At 41.1% G+C, this 22,512-nt stretch overlaps 1 protein-coding gene across 1 annotated transcript in view; it reads right to left on the bottom strand.

Annotated features, from left to right (window-relative positions):
- Window positions 1–6,412: 6,412 nt before the first annotated feature.
- mrpl23 (mitochondrial ribosomal protein L23) overlaps window positions 6,413–22,512 on the bottom strand; it is a 37,315-nt gene continuing 21,215 nt past the window's right edge. Inside the window, exon 5 of the mRNA XM_072435344.1 lies at window positions 6,413–7,458. Within this exon, the coding sequence (XP_072291445.1) occupies window positions 7,294–7,458 (165 nt within the window). The 3' untranslated portion in view covers window positions 6,413–7,293. The remainder of the gene's footprint in view (window positions 7,459–22,512) is intronic.

Below are 22,512 nucleotides of genomic sequence, written 5' to 3'. Positions count from 1 at the left end.
CATTATGTGTAAGGATCGTCTTGTGTTTGTCGTTTGTTAAAGGAATAATAGAGGATTTTTGGCATGCAATCTGAGTCTCTTTTCCTCGTGGCGTGGACAGCCGAGTAGTTCTCCCATATGTCAATCATTCCCTGCGTCCTACTGCACACTTGCAGCCTCGTTCCCAGGATAGCAGTATGTTTTCCCAGAAGAGACGGAAATCTGCGGTGACGAGAGATGCAGAGAACAGTCGTCTTACCCGGAGATCGTCACGTTATCCCGGCGCAATACTGACCTAACCTAATACTGATGTGCAATTCTGTCATATGTGCAATTACTGTTGGAATTCATGTGCAATTCATGTGCAATTACTGTGAAATTCATGTGCAATCTATGTGCTGTCGTGACACATATTCATGTGCAATTACCGTCGGGATCACATGCAATGGTATTTATGTATTTATTTGTCTATGGGAGTTTTTATTTATTTATAGGAGATCTTCTACTGAAAGTGTTTTTCAGACTTCCTATAAGTGATCTGTTCTTCTGTATCTACCTCTGTATCTACCTGCGTTGCACCAATGAAATTTCCCCATGTGGGACAATAAAGGAATATCTTATCTTATCTTATCTTATCTTATGCGATGTGATCCGACACGATAATAAACAAACGCACGTGTAGCAGCGGGGCTGTTATGTGCTTCCGCATGAGGGTTGATGGGAGGCGGCCTCTTGGAAAGAACAAGTGGGAGGGGGGTGAGCGTGCATTTTAAGCCACCCCTTTTTGGTATGGCTATCCTCCAATAATACATTTTTTTCTTGAGGATCTTTTAACCTTTTCTCCCTTTTTTCTGAGGTTATGGCAATAATTTGTCCTCTCAAGACTGTTTTGGAAACATCCCAAAGGATGGGTCGGATAAATTTCCCCAGTATCATTTTTCTCCAGATAAGTCTTAATGTTGTTGGACATTATTTCCTTAAACAAAGGGTCAATACGCAGGCTGGCATTGAACCGCCACAGTGTGTTTTTCCTTCTTTCCTCCAAATCTACAGAAATGTAGAGAGTAGCATGATCACTTATGTCTATTGTGCCTGTATCTGCTTCAGTGATTTTTGATCCGTCTTTATTGAGAACCAAAAAGTAATTTATTCTAGAATAGATTGTATGTGGATTAGAAAAATGGGTATACTTGCTAGGGTTTGATTGTATTGATTGTACTGTTTGTAACCCTTGAATGTATCTATTCTCTCAGGTCAACAACAACAAACATACACAAGAACCATAAGAACAAAAAAACACTGAAAGGGTAAAAAAGGAAACAAATGCTGGAAACAGGCATCGGACCCAAAACCTTATTTTAAAAAAAATATCGTAAAGGGGAGGGAAGTCCAATCCTAATGACGGGCTCAGAAAGGACTGGATATATAACCTCCCTGGCTCACCACGTCCCCCTGCTGCACTTTTTATCATTTGCGGGAAATGATAAAATACTTGCAATCTCCCACATTTGGCACATCGATGGTTAGATGTACTTAAACACAAGGGAATGTCTGCAGAGCCGCGGCGCACGGCCGAAACTGCCATGTTATTTTTGAAATACTGCGCCGCTATTTGACCGCGTTTTAGCGCCGTTTTAAGGTTAGGGTTAGGGTTAGGGTTAGGGTTAGGGTTAGGGTTAGGGTTAAGGTTAAGGTTAAGGTTAGGGTTAGCCATGAGGCTATAACGGGCTATAAAGGAAATGCCGCGGTCCCTGAAACTGCGCGGCCATTTGACCGCGTCGCGGCTCTCCAGCCACAGCCTAAACACAAAGGCCACAGCCTACATGAAATAAATCATGTCACTATCGTCAATCTCTTCAAATTAACAGAAGTGTATCACCATGTGACCACAACCCGAACTCACATACCCCACGATGGTGGCTCCATCTCTCATGATGTTGTTTTTGTGTTTTGCATCTTCCTTAGAACATAGACATTAAAAAAGGAGCTCTTTTTTTTTTACCTTCAAGTCACCACAAGATTTGCGGGGACAGAGAACCCATGTCTCAGTTTTCTCTTCCTGAGCTCCTCACAGATGTGGTGGAACTGTTGCCGTTGTTGACGAACCTCGTATGGAATATCTGGAGCAAAGAAAACCTGCTTGTCTCCATTAACCCTTGCAGCTGAAGCTGGTCTTGGTTTGCCCAGATGATGTGCTCTTTCGATTATGACTTCAACTCCTGAGCCAGAGGCGGAACCAGACATTCTAAACATCCGGGGCTTAGCACAAAAAGAAAGGGAAGGGGTTCATTCTGGCCAATATGATGTGGTTTTAGTGCAGTTACATACAGTAACAGACTTTTTGCCTTCTGAGAGAGCTCCTCCCTCCAAAAAACGTTGAACAGAACAGCAGAGGTGACATTTATTTATTCAAGAAAGTGTACATCTTGGTGTTCTTTAAAACAATCAGTGACAAAACTTGTCTCTGACTGGGCTCGAACTCTCAACACTATTGTCTACAGACTGATGCTCTGCAGTCTAGGCTAGTCAGCCCTTGAAAGAAGAACCGTTTTAGAATTAAACTGATCTTTATTGAAAGTAAAAGTCAGTCTTACCTTTAGCAGAAACCTTCCTCAGTGAGCTGTTTGTCCTGTAGTTTCTCTGCTTTAGCTTTGTAGATGAATAAAACCTGAGCCACTGCTACACCGACAACCACAATGAATTCATGGTTTGAACGATCATGTGCTGTTGTTGTCTATTCTACGTTAGATAAACTTTGTTTTTCAGTCTCTTTTTTCTAGTCGATCTGCTCTTATTTATGTCCTTCACTTTTTGCAAAACCTCAGTTAGATGATGTAGAAAAGGCCAAATTGATCAGATTGCGTGACGTGCTGTAAACACTGCGCACTTTCTACGCTCCCGCCCACTTTCTACATGCAGCCAATCATGCATCAGTTCAACAAAAATAACCCCCAAAGCCAGGGCCTGGCTCCGCCCATGTCCTGAGCCATCAAGGAGCTCAGGAATAATCTTCTCCAAAAAAACTCTCTGTATCCTGTCCTTCTTCTCCCTCCGAGACCCCCAAAAGCCGAAGGGCAATGTGATCTGGACTCCAAATCCAGGAGCTTATTTTTCATATCATCGTTCTCCGACTCCAGCATTGTCCCTCTGGCCCGCAGCACCTCCATCTCGGCCCTTACTGTCTGCAGATAATCCGTATTGTCTGAAATACGCTCAACTTCATCCATGCGTGCTCCGGTTACTCCCTCTGTTTTCAGTTGAGCAACTACTGCCGCAGATACGGCCGGGCACATGGTAGCTAACAACTCGGGCTCTAAGAGACTCCATGGCACATCTTAAGCCATATCTGATGATTAGTTGTATTCTCTCCCCCTTCCGATGCAGAGAAGTCGCGAGAATGTCCATCTGAGCCAGGGGAACCCTGATTGTTCAGCGGGGAGGGACTGCGGTTCTCCAAGTCAGGTTTGCTAGCCATGCTATCCGAGTTAGCTTCATTAGCTTGTGGGCCGTCAGCTTTATTTGTTTTGGTCCCGTAGTGTTACCAGATTTGTGCCTTCATTGTTTACTCATCTCTTATTCTTCCTCTTTGGGATTAGGTGGGTCAAACAATGATTGTGAGGTGCACACAAAGCGCCGCCATAACCAGAAGTCCAAACTCTCCTTTTTCAATGTCTATGTTTTGTGTCCAAGTGGAAACAGTAAACTTGTTATCTCAAAGATTCAATACAATTTATTTTTGTAACGCCCAAAGAAGCACAAAGATGATGACAATTTTAAGACAGTAAAGAATTAACAAATGAAATAGATACTACAACAAGGCTAGAGGTCCTAACCCCAGGGAAGGACAATCGTTGCACTGCCACTCATCTTTTGATCCCCAAAATAAATCATGATGTCATCATGCACACTCCAAATGTAGACTGCACTAGCAAAAACAAGGTCATGTGTGCACTTGACTAATGCACAAGGAAGAAAAAAGGAAGGAGAGAGGAGCGGCTGGAGGAAGAGGAGCAGAGCTGAAGGACTGTTTGAAATATTCAACCCCCATCCATTAACAATCCATGTAGGGGTAGAACACGACCTGCACTGTACATCTCATGAAAGCGCAGAGGATAAAAGACAGCCGGAGATGGTGCAGGGTGGGAGTGGAGCGCTTTCATCCAGGAGCCCTTAAATCCAGCTCAGCATTTTCTCAGTGATGTCATCTTTTTTCCCTAGCAATTCACCTCTATCTGCTCCCACACTGCGTTACTTTCCCCATCTCACATGCTCACATTGCTTCTCCTCTAAAAAATTTACTGTGCCTTGTTTGAGAACGTATGGGTCTTTATAAATCTGCACTCATCCCCAGTTCAGGTGGGAAAAGTTTTGTGCAGCTTTTAGGATCCTCATCCCACTATACGGGCCATGCAGTCATCTGACAGGCAGGAGAACACTGTGTTAACAAACAAGGAAATGGCTGCCAGCTGTACGGACAGGAGGGAAACACTCGGTCCTTATAGCTTTTTATTAGCTATGATGAGAAACAAGAGGAAGCCATTCATTTTTACAGCAGGGGTGTCACACAATATATTTACACAGCAGACTTGGAGGGCCTTAAAAACCCAAAGACTTCCATGTGGGAGAGATGGAGAGTTGCAGACAGCTCTACATTTGGCTTTCATTTCTTTAGGAAGCCTAGTCCATAAAGGAACAAAAAGCCAGGATTTGTCCATTGAGACATTTTTCTTTACTTTTTTGTCATGGGAACAAATCAGAAATGGTCAAAATGATTATAAAACGTCAACAAATAAACATACTTTACCCCAGTACCCCAGTTTTTCCCCCCAGTGTTTTCAAGCTATATTCTCATGACAGTTTGACAGTGTCTGAACCTTGTCATGTCTCAATCTCAGAGAAAGTTTGATAACGTTTGACACCATAGTCCCTGAGACACAGAATAACATCATGTGACATGTAGACATGAACCCTTGAATGCCATAATTGTTGGCCTCGATGAATACAATGTCATCCTGATCAAGCTCTAGTGGTCATAACTGGCAATTACTCTCTTGGCTGTGATCGTGAAAGCAGATATTTAAGAGCATTGCCTTAAATATGTTGTGTTGTTTCTGTATTTGTTCTTGTTAAGCCGTCAACTTTCAGAGATGTTCAGTCCTTTTTTATTTCAATGGATTTTCTGGAATTTTCAGAAGTTTTGCAACCCTATGCTTATTCAAACAAAATGAAAATCCACAGGTAGTTTATTAGTTGGATTAAGGTTCAGCCTGTTCCTTTCTCCTAACAGTTTCTACTCTCCAGATTGCTTAACGTTAAACATTTTGTACAGCTGTTTGTATCTTTCACCCGATCTTTTTGAAACTTTATTTAGCATGCAACATTAAAAGTAGGAACACTCAGTACTAAAGCTTCCAAATATTAATATTCAGGTTCAATGTTTTATCCTCATTTGACTTCAGACAACGGTGCTGGCAAATGCATCACATTTCATCAGGATTTATACTAGGGACATGCTGACCGTTATCTACAGTAGTTAAGACTAAGGATATGCACCACTTCCAACAGTACACACTGTCACTTAAACTTCACATTATCTTCTCCAGTGTTCACGTTTTATTGCAGTTTATTTTACTATCACTGAAGAGTCTGTTTATACGGCCTGTATAAAAGACAAGACAATAGGCGCAGTGTGTGTCCTCATTCTTCACAATGTGTAATCTGATAAGAAGAGATCACTCGTCACTATCAGGGCAAAAGAGACACATTAAAGACGCACGGTCAGCACGCTAACACCAGGTCGATGAGGAAAGTACATACAAGTTTATCTCACTTTGGAGGACACAGTCTGCTCAGAAAACAGATATTGCTTGGCAAACAACACTGTTCTCCTTCCAGTTTACTTGTGGGGTCCGAGAGTTTGGCGAGGATTAGGATCAGGTCCCTGTTGGTTCAAGCAGCTGTTTCTCGAGAGGTCCGTGCTGGGTAGCAAAGATGAGAAAACGGAGAGAAAGCGAAGGACAAAAATGTTACAGAGTTCTTGCTCGTTACAAATCACACTGCTCTGAAGGGGGTGTGATGTTCCAGGCAAGAAGACAATAGGCCTGCAAAATCAATGACATTCTCCTTAGTGATAGCCGAGTTGGCTTTGAGAGGTCAGGCGATGAGACCTTTGGAAAAGCCAGCAAGCATTAGTGGTCATGGTTGTGGGGGTACACTTACTGTAACCTTGGTCTTTTAAGCATAATGGAGCAAAGTGTCAGTGTGCTTTTATAGGCTGTATTACAGTAAAAAAGCTCAGCGCTCAACAGATCATTACTTTGTCAAAACAGCTATCAAACTACATTGGAGCAGGCTTTGGTGGCATGAGTACCGGCACGTCCGAAAGAGCCAAAGGCAGTCACGGGAGATAAAACAAAGAACAAAGAATCTCAACACATTTTGGACAATCGACCGTTTAATAGTTATTATTATTGATCTGCGGCAAACACATTAAAAGAGGAAAGAAGTGGGCTCTCCAGGTAGTAAAGGACAAATGCTATATCATGCTGGGTGGCAGGGCAGTGACACAGGGACGTTAGGCTGCAGTTAGTTTATTACTTGGTTTACAGATTTTTATATGAAATATATTGCAGAAATTGCTTCACGTGCTCTTGTCTTAATACCGCTTTTCACATTTAATTTAATGCTATTTTGCTTTGTCGGTGGTACTTTATAAAAAAAAATTGGTAATAATTTATTTTATTTATATTGTATAAATCAATCGGATCCGTAAACCAAGTAATAAAATAACTAAGTCCTTTAGAGGAGAAGTAAGCAATGAGAAATGTTGCGTTGATGTTCCTTCACAACAATCTAAAGGGCATTTTTACATCAGATTCCAGGATGTGAATACGATGATTAAGCACGTCCAACATGTAAAAGACGACACATGAAGGAGACAAAGCAAATTATAATCAGAGGGCTAAATTGGGACATGGAGTAAAATAAAACCAGGTCATTCAAGGAGACAAGGACTGTATGGCGAATTGATTTATTGATATGGCGGTGGGCCACTCTCCTCCTCTTGTTATTAAGTTCTGGCCCGGCTTACTACACTGAGGCCTGGTCCGCTCTTGTTCAACAAAGCCCGTGTATGCTCCCCCTCCTACACATTGTACGCTCATTCTTCCTTTTGCCACGCACAATTCAAACAGAAATAGAAAAGTGACATCAGCGCAGCCCGTTGTACACCAATATTTTTTGCTGCCAACCAGACACCCACGCTTTGACACAGCAGGCGCGCTTAGTTTCTCTTCCCGGGTTAGTGGGTTTGCATCAGAGTCCAAACCACTCAGTGACCCCTCCTCTCCGGGGGTCAAGTCGCTGCCTCTGCTTCTCATCCTCTATGAACTTCTCCTGCATCTCCTCCACTGAGCCCTCCGCCGCCTTCGTCTCCTTTTCAGGGAACAGGTCCGGGAAAGTGAACGTCTGGCCCTGCGCCTATGGATGCAAACAGGAAACAAAACAACGATTAGCCAACTGGCCTAAGAGGAACTAATGCTTTAAAAAAAAAAAAAAAAAAAGTTAAGGCATGTTTTTAAGAAATGTCATACCAGATTTAGCTGACAACACTTTTTTGTTTAAAGAGAACAATAAAATACGGATGCCACTCTTTTTTTCCCCCTCCAAAGTTGTACAAACGCTGTTAACCGCTAAGGCATTGGGTTTCTCTCTCCCACATTTAATCCCTCTCCATTTTTCTGTTCGTAATTTATTCAGAAGGAGAGGATAGTATCCATTATTTATTCCATACCAACCCATCTCTGGTTGTAGCTAATGCATCAGTGGTTCGGGCAGTCTGTGTCAGCCATAAAGTACAGTACACTACACTACCACCACACACACACACAAATGAAGGGGTCAATGAGTGCAACTCAGATTATTAGCCTTTACCTCCATGGACCTTTGCCACTGGCCCCCAGCAACAGGAATTCAGTAGCAGTGCACTAGCAACCCAAACTGGGACAACTTTAATATAGCCATTTGAGTGTAACAATAAATGATATCTCAAACTGATACATCATTTAGAAGATTAGCATGTATTAATTACCAATCAGGCATTTGTATCTCTGCTTTTAAAACTTTTAACAGAATATTAGGGCATTCATAAGCAATTTTAGAATTCTAGCCAATTGGGAAAACACACCAGTTCATGCGGACCAATCAACCTGAATCCATTTAAATTACATTGTGTTTAGTTCTACTTGTGTTATTTTTTTTTTTGGTTAGTGCTCTCTGCTTGAGTTCTGTTCTGCTGTGTTTTATACTAAATTTTCTTAATAACCTTAGAAAACGGCCTGGGGTACAGCAAGGGTCAATATGAGGGCCACCAATGTATACATTATATATAAATGTTTTATGTTAATGGGGGGTGAGCTTATAAAATGTATACTTTATTTTGCATTTATTAATGTAGTGGTTTGAAATCTGATCTGATTTTGCTGTATGTATTTTGTATTTAAGCCCATTTTATTCTTACAAATATTTTTGCATGCCCTCGCTGTCAGAGTTTAGAGTTTTATTATTATAATTTATTATGACTGATATTGACCATTTTTTTCTGATTCAGATTGTTTTTTTCACTATCAAGAGTTCATAATCTTTGTGTTGCATTGAATCGTAATGACAATATCACCAAAATTGGCAGAGGATTTTCTTCTAGTAAGGTGTCTCAAAAGAACACACATTAAACTACAGATTAGGGTTTCACGTTTTAAAGTAATGAAGTTTCAATAAAAACTAGAACGCAAAATACTATTGAACATAAAAATGCAAAAGGTCATTCATCATTTCCAGGTCCTTCGGCCGATGAGATCAATATCCCAGCTAACTTTGAGTGGATAACAGTTTTGTTAATATTCAGGTTTGAAATATCTGCACATGTTATAACTTGCATAATAAATCATTTTACATTTACAACAATGTTATAAACAGAACCTAACCTACTCTCAAAGAAAACATTGCTTTCAATCAACCATACAGTTTCAAAATGTTGACTAATTGGTCGGCATCTAACTATGCCCTGATATAAAAATATCTTTAACTGTCAAATTCCAAGAGAAACAAGAATAACATTACATTTTACTATCAATTCCGTAATCAAAGGCACACACAAAATTCTGCACAATATTTATCAGTTTGTGTTATGGAAGATGTGTTACAGAAGCATGGTAATCAAACCCACATTCTCTACTTTGTCCAGTAAAAATAGATTTTTGAACGTTAAGCAGTGTTACAGTAGACCTGCACAGAGGGTCATCGAGGAATACTGCGTCCTAAAGCCAAAGGCTACTTCATCTAGGTAGTTAGAAGAGGAACAGGAGACTAGTGTCTACTGTTGCACTAATGTACACCATAGCACTAGATCACTCACAGCAGCTGAGCCAAACACAATTAAATCCAACTTGAACCAACACTGTCGCATGACAATTTCCAGTTAGACAGTGCAGTACTGGACACCTTGTGTATACAGACGCCAGAGATTAATAATGGCCTCTGCGAGAGTGATTCACAAAAACAACAAAGACTTGAGATTGAAGTCAACAAAGCGCTAAGTCTTGTTAAACAAGTCTTTTTGTTGGCAGCAGTGTGCGAGTGTGTGAGCCCAGCGTCTGCTGGACACGTTTCCGCAGTCAGAGAAAGTGCGGCCTCAATGCATTCATACTTTTGGTGGAATATACACATATGAGATGGGAGCAGCAGCCAGTGTCTATGCTCCGGTCCAACCTTCATGTTGGCGTGACTGCTGAGCGATTTGGGAGAAGAGCAATAAGATAAGATAAGCCTTTATTTGTCAAACAATGGGGACATTCCACTGTTGCAACACAAAGTAGGTACAGAAGTAAATAATAAAAGACAGATAACTTATAGAAAACACTCTTATAGAAAAGCGCTTTTAAAAAATCCTCTTATACTCTTGATAAAAAGTAAAGAATAATAATAACAATAGTAACACTCTTATTTACAGCTGTTATATGGACAGAGAATATTGCACCAAGATGATTGACATTATGTTAAAGTATTGCACATGAATATGATAGTGTTGCACATACTTATGTCAGTATTGCACATGGGTATGACAATATTGCACATGATTATGAAAATGAGTGACACACAATAGTCTCCTCACTGGTCATATAATTACATGTCTCACGTTCTAATGTAAATGACTTGTTGAACTAGTGTTTTGAATGTTCTGGACGCCATTGCCTCAATTTTTAAAAAATAAGCAGAAGGCGCCATTGAGAAATGATGATTCGTCAGGGCATAGAAAAGGGAGTGCCGCCGGGCTGAACAGGAAATCAAAGCTCCAGGTTCAAACAGAGATTTACAGAGATAAGTTGTACATGTACAACCTCATTTCATGTAGAACTAGGGAAATATATTTTTCTGAAATAATTGGAAGCTACAGTAACAACTCGTGTGTCCGGTTTGCCACAGTAAACAGATTAACAAACCCTCCAGATCAGCTGCCGTTAGAACTCATTTCCACATCCAAGTGTAATGAGTTTGCATTATTCTTTAATGACAAAATTCAAGGCATTGAAAATGCTATAAATCCCACAATGCAAATAATAACCCTAAAACCACCTAGACACTTAGAGCTAACTCATTTTGCACCTGTAACTGACAAAACTGTCCAGGAGATCACCAGTCTGAGTTCATCTACATGCTGCCTCGATGTGTCACCAACCAGATTTCTAAAATCTGTGCTGAACAGTTTGTTAGGACCGCTCACTTACATAGTTAACGTGTCACTTCAATTTGGAATCTTCGGTCAAACTATGCCCTGATATTAAAAATATCTTGAACTGCCAAATGCCAAGAGAAACAGGAAAAACATTACATTTTACTATCAATTCCGTAATCAAAGGCACACACAAAATTCTGCACAATATTTATCAGTTTATGTGTTATGGAATAAAGCATGGTAATCAAACCCACATTCTCTACTTTGTCCAGTAAAAATAGTTTTTTGAATGTTAAGCAGTGCTACAGTAGACCTGCACAGAGGGTCATCGAGGAATACTGTGTCCTAAAGACAAAGCCCTGTTGATCATGGGATCCTCTTACAGAGACTAGAGGACTAGGTGGGTGTCACTGGCACTCCCCTAAACTGGTTAAAGTCCTATCTGGAAGACAGGAAGTACTTTGTTGAAATTGGTAACTATGTCTCAGTCCACATGCCCCTGACCTGTGGGGTGTCCCAAGGGTCAGTCCTGGGTCCCCTTCTGTTCAACCTCTACATGCTGCCGTTAGGTCAGTTGATAAGCAGGAAAAAAGTGTCCTATCACAATTATGCAGACGACACTCAGATCTATGTTTCACTGTCGGCAGGTGAATATGGACCAGTGGATTCACTCTGTCACTGCATCCAACAGATCAGTTTGTGGATGCAAAACAACTTTCTCCAGCTGAACTCAGACAAGACTGAAAGCATCGTCTTTGGCCACAGAAACAAAGAGAAGGTGTCAGCAGTCACCTCCAGAGTCTCGCTCTAAAACCTACAAACCAAGTTAGAACCCTGGGGGTAATAATGGACTCAGACTTGAACTTTAACAGCCACATCAAATCAATAACATCAGCAACTTTATACCATGTAAAAAACATTGCCAAATTCAAAAATATAATGTCTAAACCAGATTTAGAGAGACTTATCCATGCGTTTGTCTCCAGTAGATTAGACTACTGTAACGGCCTGCTCACTGGTCTCTCCAAACGAGCTGTAAAACAGCTGCAGTACATCCAGAACGCTGCTGCTCGGGTCCTGACTAGAACCAGGAAGTATGAGCACATTAGTCCTGTTCTCAGGTCTCTGCTCTGGCTCCTGTGGCTCAGAGAATAGACTTTAAAGCAGCTCTGCTTGTGTACAAGTCTCTCCATGGCCTAGCACCAAAGTACATCTCAGACATGTTAGTGCCATATGAACCATCTCGGACTCTGAGGACCTCAGGGACCGGCCTCCTGCTGGTGCCAGAGTCAGGCCTAAACATGGACCGGCCTCCTGCTGGTGCCAGAGTCAGGACTAAGCATGGACCAGCCTCCTGCTGGTGCCAGAGTCAGGACTAAACATGGACCGGCCTCCTGCTGGTGCCAGAGTCAGGACTAAACATGGACCGGCCTCCTGCTGGTGCCAGAGTCAGGACTAAACATGGACCGGCCTCCTGCTGGTGCCAGAGTCAGGCCTAAACATGGACCGGCCTCCTGCTGGTGCCAGAGTCAGGACTAAACATGGACCAGCCTCCTGCTGGTGCCAGAGTCAGGACTAAACATGGACCGGCCTCCTGCTGGTGCCAGAGTCAGGACTAAACATGGACCGGCCTCCTGCTGGTGCCAGAGTCAGGACTAAACATGGACCGGCCTCCTGCTGGTGCCAGAGTCAGGACTAAACATGGACCGGCCTCCTGCTGGTGCCAGAGTCAGGACTAAACATGGACCGGCCTCCTGCTGGTGCCAGAGTCAGGACTAAACATGGACCGGCCTCCTGCTGGTGCCAGAGTCAGGACTAAACATGGACCGGCCTCCTGCTGGTGCCAGAGTCAGGACTAAACATGGACCGGCCTCCTGCTGGTGCCAGAGTCAGGACTAAACATGGACCGGCCTCCTGCTGGTGCCAGAGTCAGGACTAAACATGGACCGGCCTCCTGCTGGTGCCAGAGTCAGGACTAAACATGGGGTATCTGCGTTTCAGTTTTATGCAGCTAAAATCTGTCTTCCTGAAGATGTGAGACAGGCTTTTATTTTGACAATGTCCAAATCCAAGCTAAAAACTGTTTTGTTTAGCTGTGCATATGACTGAAATGATTTTCTTTGCACCCTTCTCCTTCATGTCTTAAACCGTTTTGTAATTTCTGTAATTTCTTTGTGATTTTAATGCATTTTTTTCCTGTTGTGAGAAGCACTTTGAATTGTCTAGTGTATGAAATGTGCTCTATAAATAAACTTGCCTCGCCTTGCCTTTACATACAAATTTCTTCACAGAGCAGTGAGGTTTAAGAGTTTGTCCATGGATTTGGAATAGATTGGTTCATAAAACTAAAAAAACGCCCAAAACAGTGACAGTGATTTCCAGAAAAAACAAGGGGAGCCAAATGCCTAGTAGGAACACTGTAACAAGAGTCCACTCTGATTAATGTTTCTGCAATGTGGTCATACCTGCTTCCAAATGGCCGATCTCATCAGCTCTCAGAAGCTAAGCAGGACAGGACCTGGTTAGTATTTAGATGGGAGACCACTAGAACACCAGGTGCCACAGTGGGGTTGCTATAGGAAATGTCATTGTGTCCATAGTCAAGACACTTCACTCACATTGCCTAGTAAAGAGTGCCTTGTAGGTGGAAAAGCGCTATATAAATGCACTGTAAAAATAATATTTTGACACTATAATTTCAGTTATATTGAAAGTAAAACACATACCTTAAAGTCAGACAAATATTACGCATTATTTATATTGTTATTACTGTATTGTGATTATTGAACATTCTCTTGAGTACCTTTAGTTTGGAATTTCATGTTTTAGGACAAAAAAAACTTTTATAACAAACAAAATTACATCTGGAACACGAAACACACAAAAGGTGTATTTCTCCCAGCAGCTCATATTAAGTACATTATAAGTGTCCCTAGGTTAAAATTTCCGAGCTTAAATCATTGAATACTCTGGATTCATCAGTTATAGACAAATTTACAATGGTCATGCAGCATATTATTGGAAATGTTATGTTTCATGTTAATATCATAGGTGTTTAATATATTTAATTACCGCAAATAATATGGAACCTTTTTATATTTTTAAATGAGCCAAAACCAAAATCAAATTGATATTGTGACCCATGATAAAACTATCGTTGCATCCCTATTGTGCACCCCTTTTACTCTAAATAGAAAATTATAGGACCTAGTGGCGAAACCGTGTTCACAAACCATGGCTATAATACACATTTACATGAATGGGATTACAAGAAAGCATGGTCTACATTTTGTGGATCTTTCAAGCTATGGAGTATTTCTCATCATAGTAATATCATATTCAGAACAAGGAAGTCTTTTTTTAGGATTAGGATACATTTTCAACAGTAACATGCAAATACAAGTGTTACACCAGACATCAATCCGGCCTGCAGCCCCACAGGGAAAACTGGAAAGAGGGAAGTGAAAAGGGAGACGATGGAGCAAGATGTGGAAAGACACACAAAAGGATCTCTGTATTCTACCTGATTGACCTTTGCTTGGGATATGTAACCAACTGAGCATGCAGTCGCTGCTCAAAAACAGCATCTGGAAAAAACTTGGAGAGCATTTGTGTAATCATTTCCTCCAAAGAAAGTGGGGAAAAACAACATGCTTGTGAAATGAATACAGGGATATAGCAGCTCAGGGTATCCTTTTATTATTAATTCAAGTATGAAATATGAAAGCCATTGTTGTCCTGCTGGATGTGTTAAAATGTCTTTCATGAAAGGTGCTGCTGCGTGTGGCTTTTCCAACCTGGGCCTGAATAGAACATTAAGGCTCAGTCAAAAACCCGACTCGTCCTCTACGGGACATTACTGCATAGGGACTGACATAAGTTTGGGAACACACTCCGGATAAACTGCAATCATAAATCTTTTAAAAAAAAAAACGAATGCTTCAAATGAATTATTCCCCACCCATTTATAATTCATGTATGCAGTGATAATTATTAGTTTCTCCCCATTACTAGAGCTGAGACCCAACAAAATACAAAAACATTTTACTCCCAAAAAATGCACAAACTATGCATTCTTGTCCTTTTTTTTGGTCAGTCCAGAAACATTTAAAAATATAACCCATAAGGTGAGTGTCCATAAATGTCCCATCTTGTGGCCAAATCCTTTTAACTGACAATGCATTATATAATAGCATCTCATTTTCTAGCTATGAGAAAATAAATTCGCTTTAGTTATTTTCTATGACTGAGAAGACCTATACCCTTATTGCCAAACTGGATCAATCACTTCTTATTGATTGATCGAGTAATTTTAGAAACCATTTCATTAATCGTTGGATTAGGAAGACTCGATATTCCCCTTATTCCGGAGGTTTGCCTGAGCGCCACCATCCAACATAATCCTTCTTCTGGTTGTATTAGTTAACATAGGGCTGCTGACCTCGAAGGAAAATAAGTTCTACATGAACTAAAATCTGTTGGGGCCAATCCATGGGGCAATATGAGGCAAAAGTGGGCGGGGTGGAATACCATGCCAAAAGACATTTTATAAAAAAAGACAGCAGCAGTGTACAGTACAGACAATTGCTTGACAATGTTTGACTAATTAACTCATTTCTGATTAGTAGACAAATAAAATTCACTGTTAGTTGTAGCTATACAGCAGGTCAAAACATCTGCATTAAATACATCTTACCTGCCCTTCACTACACTTTTAAAATATGATATTTTTTTTTTGTTAAGACATCACAGGAAACCATCCTATTGTACTATTTAGTCAGTTATTTTACATGGCTTGCTAAAGTAGTGCCTGTCAGCATTTCATGTGTCCTTTCCAAAATAGCCTCCACAAGCTCTAGTCATCTGAACAGGTGCAAGCACTTTGGTGATCTGTTTCTCTGCTCACACACATACTCACACACCAAGGTGTCTTGGGATGCATTTTTCTTTTTGGTTCATTTAAGTTCACACTGTCTAATTGCAAATGAACCAGGAAACCTTGTAAACTGGAGTCAGGTGGATTCACAAATAGCTTGGTTGCCCTTTTTTGCAATCTAAAATCTGACTATATGACTATCTGACAGTTAGTGAGGGAGGGTAAATTACAGAAGGGCCATCAGATTCCACAGCCTAATGTCCTGTAATGGCATAATATTCAACATTTAAAGATAATGTTTTTTTTCCATATACATTTGTTGATTTTTAACAAGAAGATCAGAGCAAGAGTCAGCACACTTGCCCATCTACTACAGCTGCTTATTGATAGACTTTTACACTTACTGACTGACTGTACTGACATAAATACACACTGGGATCTTAAAAAGATACAGTACATCTAAATTACTGCTCAAGTGTATCCTTTAACAATGTTTTTAAACAAAATACTTTCTGGACTGCAGTTTATGTCAAACTGTAGTCTCACAATTCACATTCAATTCACATTTAGAACATTTCCCCCAAAATGGCATGAAGGCAACAGAGATATAGCTAAATGAGTGTAAACAGCTTGTGCAGCAGGCACTTGGGTGGGCCACACATCCACTCTCACTTTATCTCATTGACACACAATACTCTGCCCAGTTGTGGCTCCATGCAGACTCACTGGTACAAGCCATTCCAGGAACAAGGCAGAGGGTCAGAGATAAAGGAGGCAGAGGTTAAAGGGCTTCTCCGGTCTGTAAGAGATCAGTGAGGTAAGAAAACATTTATTAACCAACATCAATAATTCCCATTCGATAAAATATACATACTTAGTAGAGCTATAGAGAGAAGAGATTTTCTGTGTAAAGCAAAGATAAGTGGCAGTGAGGGGAGACCACTAACCAGCAGCATCCTGCTGTGGGTTTGGTTCAGGGTCACGACCCAGGCCCTCCCTCCAATTACAATGACATCTTCTCCAGAGCCAAGAAAAAGCCACACTGAGTTTGGCTATGAGTGATGTACATTTGTGAGCATGACATGTAAATCAATGGTTCTCATGGTTGAGGCAGAAAGGTTTTAAAATAAGACGGCAGTTACTTTAATGTCGATTCTTGTAAGCATAAACGCACATACAAGTGTACATGGTTTATTTGTTTGGAGAATAACAAGCAAGAAAGCATTTTTCAACACCATCTTAGAAAATGGATACATAATTCACATTCATTTTTGAGCCGACATAAAAAGATTTCCATTTCTTCTACAGCTATACTTTCAATCAATTACAACTAAGCTTTTTAGCTGGACAAAGAGGTATAGAATATGGAAGGTGGGCAAGCAAGTCATCAGATATCAATAAAAAGATTGTGGTCCATTGCAGGGAGAACCGTGTGAAACCCAAGAGTGGACATTTATCTGCCCAGAGACAAACAGAGGAGAGCATGGTCTCTTCATGTCTAGGCATGTCTGCTGTCAGCCTGCTGTGGACACACTCGCCCATGGTAACAGAGACCCCAAGAACAGGTCACTGCATCGAAATACACACAGCGGCAGGCATGACCACTTGGAGTAAGACAAGAAAAACAGAGGGAGTTTTGGATCAATCTTATAGATATGTCAATGTCATTGTCCCAGTATACCATTATGGGTTAGTAACAGGGATGTCCCAAATTGCCAATACTGATTTGATACAAAACTTCTTGATTTATTAGGCTATTGTTAAAATATGAACATACCTTTAGGCCTAACCTGTGCATTTATAAATAGTTGAGTATGTTGAATTGAAGTTGAATTTAGAAATTCATTTATAAAAGGGTTACTTAACTTTTATACGCTATAATAATATTATAGCAATGCAATATCTGACACACGCAATATTATTGCAGAGGAATGGAAAGGCTTTACCCTATTATTAGAGGCCCATTAAAAAACAATAGGCCCATAGCATGTCACAGTCAGAACCTCTCTGCGTCTAGTTTTGTTTCAATTGTATCTGTTTATTTCAAACCTGCACATATAGTTCACATAACAAAACATTACAGACACAGATGCATTGTTCAAAAAGGCTCAACCGAGGTAACACAAACCCTTTGTCTGTTTTTAGATTATGTAGAGCCTCCATAGTCAGTGTTTAAGCCGCTGTAGGAGTTAGCGGGAGCATTAGCACCAACAGTGTTGGAAGGACATGATGAGCGCAATCCCTAAATACAGTTGACACGTCTAATTTTGGATTATTACAAAGTAATTAGGAAGTCAAAGAGCATTTCCCCCCCTCCAGAATCTTGATCCAAGGTTTTTAAACGTAAAATTATTTTCCATAAAAAAATCCCAGGACATTTGTCTACTTCCTGGATTTAAATCCCTATCAACATCCTTCATTACCATTGGGTTTGTGACTTTGTTGAAATACTTCTAGGATGTTCTTTAGCAAAGGTCACCATATCACAAATACTACTACGGTCTGTTGGACCAGACCCACGCTGTATCTTAAGGCAGTTCACACCTAAATGTCACATTTTGAGGGGCCAGTTTCATAGATAAACAGCTGTTCCCCATCATTCCCCCACCCCCACAATGTACCCCATTTCTCATGTAAACAAGTCCACATATACACCCCTCCCCCTTCATTTTCACCATGCACCTATCACCGCCCCCAGTCCTACACCCCATCGTCCAGGCTACAAACACGCCTGCTTTGGGACTCCAGGACCAAACAGCCGACGTGACTGCCTGTTCTACATAAACATCCATCCAGTCATTGCCTCCGCAACCCCCCTTGGCTGCGAGGAATGCTGGGACCAGCTGGTGGGGAAAATAAAAATGAAGAAGCATACCAAAACAGGAAATGCATCAGCAGGGGCCTATCAGAAGGCTTTATCAGGCCAATGGCAGCCCTGCAAAGAACCTGGGTGGCGCTGAGTGCTGATTGGCTGATCAAAGTGGCAGCTGTGTCATTAAAGGTCAAGAGGTCATGGGTAATCAAGAAAGAAAGGTTACGAGGCTGTGCTCACTCAGTTGTGTGTGTGAGAGAGCGAGACAGAGCAAGTGGATGGTGCGGTCTGGGGTCTGTGTGTTTGTTTCGCCATCTAAATAAGGGCAACCTGGAGGAAACAGAAGGGAAGTAGAAGGAAATAGATGCTGCTCAGACAGATAAACTAAAAACAGCTACATTACTCAGGATTTGGATGAGAAGTCTTCTACAATTTATCCATTTTAAGTTATCAAAACAAGCGCATGGCATTCACAAGATAAATTGGCTTAGGTAGTCAGAACTAAAGCCATTCAAGAAAGAAAAAAAAAAGGTTTGCGTGTGAGATTCCAAACGGAATGGTTAAAACCGGCTCTGTTCTCTATAATTCATGTTTGCTCTCCCCTGAGCTCTTATGAAACCTACACACACGTTTTACTTGGCAGTAGATTTTCCAAATCGGGAGACACATAGGAAGATGGAGGGCTTGATTGCGAGGAAAGGCTTGTCCTTTTATTAGGCTCACCACCAGCATACATGTAAACATGCATGTACACATGTCTATCTACTTCTGCAGATGTTATCCAGATATTTATATGTAATGCTTGCGGACAAAAATGTGTGGCCTATTAAAACTCCTGTTGTCTTCAATTATAAATACATATAATCTTTAATAGAAATTGTTTTTTTTATTAATCACCCATGGAGTTTAAACTCCTTTATCTAATTTATCTGACTAAATTACATTTTAATTCAGTGTCATTCTGTATTGCCATGTACACATATTAAATTAGGGTAATCTAAATTATAGTTAGAATAATACTTCCAGTATTCAGTTGCCTATTCTATGTTTTTATGAAATGAATAAGAGACAGTGAGTGCAGAGAGAAGAAAAAAGGCAGATGTTAAAAATGTTAATTGGTGTGATAAGCAAGGGTGAGGCAAAACCGGGAAGGGAAGGAAGCTGAGCTGCAGACAGACAGAAAGACTAGACTCTGTTTGTTTGACAGTTCAAAAAGGAAAAGGGGGGTAAAAAGTTGATCCGAGTGTCATTCCCACACAGAAGTGTGGCCTACATAGAGCTGTCTTGGAACCCCAAGTACCTGGGTTAGCTAGTGTGTCATAAGCGAAATAAACCCTGATGGGGCATCCTGTCTGGTACCATTGTGGACTCCCAGTGACTTACACAGACCTATGAGGTCTATTGTTAGGCAACACAGAGTCAGACACACACACAGGGGCGGCAGGAGAAGACGGGAGTTGTATGGCAAAATGTTGCCATCTAGTGTCCGAAAAGCACGTTATGATGCAATTTTTGGCAGAGTTCACTGCAGCAGTTTGCTGTAACAAACTACTACTTTACAATGTGGAATGTCCTTTTTTATGGTAAAGAGGCCATAAAACATATACCTTATGGAATAATTTATTATCTATTATAATTCAAGCTGTCTAGTTCTGGACCTCTGCTTGAGGAATCACTGGGGATTCGGGTTCTTTGTGCAAGCTTGTCTTGTATGTCTCTTTCATACACCTAATTTTCAGTTAGGAGATCCCCATCAACAGTGCAGGGGGAAAAAAGGAAACTAGAAGACTTGCAGCTAACAGTTACAGCAGCTGGTCCAGCCCAATCTTTTGTTTTCCTTTGTGGTTGTTTTTGGTTTGAGAAGTTGCCCCCCTGTGTTCTAACTCATGCACCTGCATTCTGCCGTGCTATCAAACAAAGGGCCAAAAGGTGTTGAACAGATAAAGAGTGGAATATCAATGTGGTAGCAACTGCATGTCTTGTATGTCAATTCAGGATCTTCCTAAACCACTCATATTAACTAAATCTTAACCTTGTATGCCCATCTAAAGTGTTTGAAAGTTATGAAAGCAAGCACTTGAGCAGCAGCATTATTGTATTTGTAAACTTGCATGACACATCACATTGTGACATCACCAAGGACCATCTGTGTGTCTGCTTTGCCTCCTGCTGCAAACATTTGACTTAGTCGCCTTATGCATGTTGCACTCACTGAAGAAAGTCAGCTTTGTCTACACATAAACGTCATTGTGCATGGAGAGATTATCCTGATCTTGTCACACCCGACACATCGATTTAACAGAAACAAGTATGCACTTTCAGTTAGAAAGTTAAAAGATGTTCTTGCTGATGTGGTCTGGTTGTTTGTCTATGGATGATTACATTAGTTGTCTACAAAATGTCAGATACCAGTTTAAAGTTTACACAACAAATGATTCAACAGCCTACAAGTGCCTGGATGTGCCTAGCACTGCCCAACACGTACTCCAAACTTACACACGATCCCGTCTGACTCAATCTCAAAATAAATGTTTGAAATTCTTAAGTCATTAATGTAAATGTGAAATGGAAATCACTCCAACCAAAAGCAGGACAAGCATTTTTTACAGTACAGTAATTGCTCAATGTTCAAAAAGAAGATAGACAAGGCACTGAACTGTGCTTGTACGATGCAGCAGCATGGATCATTGAGAAATGCTGAGAGCAGTCCAATCTCCCATTCATATATTCAGAGCAGCACCCTCTGGGAGCTTTCAGCATGCACTCGGAGCACTCAGCCTGTGAAGTGCTGCAGCTGGCACCAACCAGTACAGCTCCTGTACACCAACTGCTGCTCCACAAAGAGAATAACTCCTTCTCAGACCAAACCTCACCACAGCCTTTTCAATTACACGCAAAGAGTACCTTATCGTAAATGTTTGACTGACAATAATGATGCTGCACAATAACTATAATTTCAAAGTGCTTTCTCTTTTGTGAAAGCACTACCATGGATTTGCAGAGGTTTTAGAAGTAAGTGATGGTTAAATGGAAATGGGACATGGTGCTCTTCAGCAGTGAAATGGTAGTAATAGTGATTTGAAACAGCAAGCACGGTAAAGCAGTCCGACTCCAAGACCACAGTCACTGAAACAGTGGCAAACACAAAATAACTCTGATAAAGTCAAGAATTTCATTTTGGACCAGTCTTTGTCAGCCCACCGGCAGCACCACTAGGCCGACTCTGGCCCTCCCCTTGATGACTGTTCTGGCATAACTCCACCATGCCCTTAGTCACCTCCCCTTCTCACCCCTGCTAGCCCCTCACACACTTTCCCACACAAATTTGACACATGCAGACGCTATCTCTTCCCCCTGGAACCTGGGTCCCCCTAAGCCCGGGAAAAATGGCCGTCACGGAAGCTCGCAAACGGGAGGCCTCCCATTAACCACAAACCAAGAGAAAGGAATGAACGGGGGGAGAGGGCGCATAAGCACATGTATTACTGTGGCAATATTAGCTTATGCAGGGAAGAGTGTGTGCATGTGTGTGTATGTGTGTGCGTGTGTGTGTTGGGGTGGGGGGGCAGCGTGAGCATCAGCCCACAGAACACTCTCTCACATGTGGAGTCAATTAGGAACAATCTTGTTTTCTACCCACCGCTGCAAAAGAAAAGATCGTTTCCTTTGGCTGTGTGGACGATAGGGTATATTTGTTTCTGCTCGAGGGAAGACTGAGACATGAACGCACACTGACCTATCCAGTATCCGGAAATATACATTTTCTAGTTGTATGAATAGTACAGGTTTATAAACGTCATTGTAACATTTCTGAAAATGCAGCAATAGCCAACAAATTCTACTTAGGCTATAACATTATTAAGAGATGTAATTTACTGTTATTTTGTGTGTGCATGCATGCATGTGCATGAGTGTGTGTGTGTGTGTGTGTCTTCTTTATTTAATATTTCAGCTCACTGTAAAATAAGCAAGTCCTATAAGAAAAATATGATGTACTGGTAATGTAAATATAAGAGCCTGACACAAGAGGAAAGTGTCCCGTCTTCCTTGTGTCACAATCAACACAAACTCTGCACTTATTGGACACGCATTAGAAAGATTATTGGCTGCCTCATT

The sequence above is a fragment of the Eucyclogobius newberryi genome, unplaced genomic scaffold (assembly GCF_026437365.1).
Source record: "Eucyclogobius newberryi isolate DKJ021-1_F unplaced genomic scaffold, fEucNew1.0.hap1 SCAF_7, whole genome shotgun sequence".
NCBI lineage: Eukaryota > Metazoa > Chordata > Actinopteri > Gobiiformes > Gobiidae > Eucyclogobius > Eucyclogobius newberryi.
Note: the sequence above shows the minus strand (reverse complement) of the source record. Positions and strands in the feature narration are given on the sequence as shown.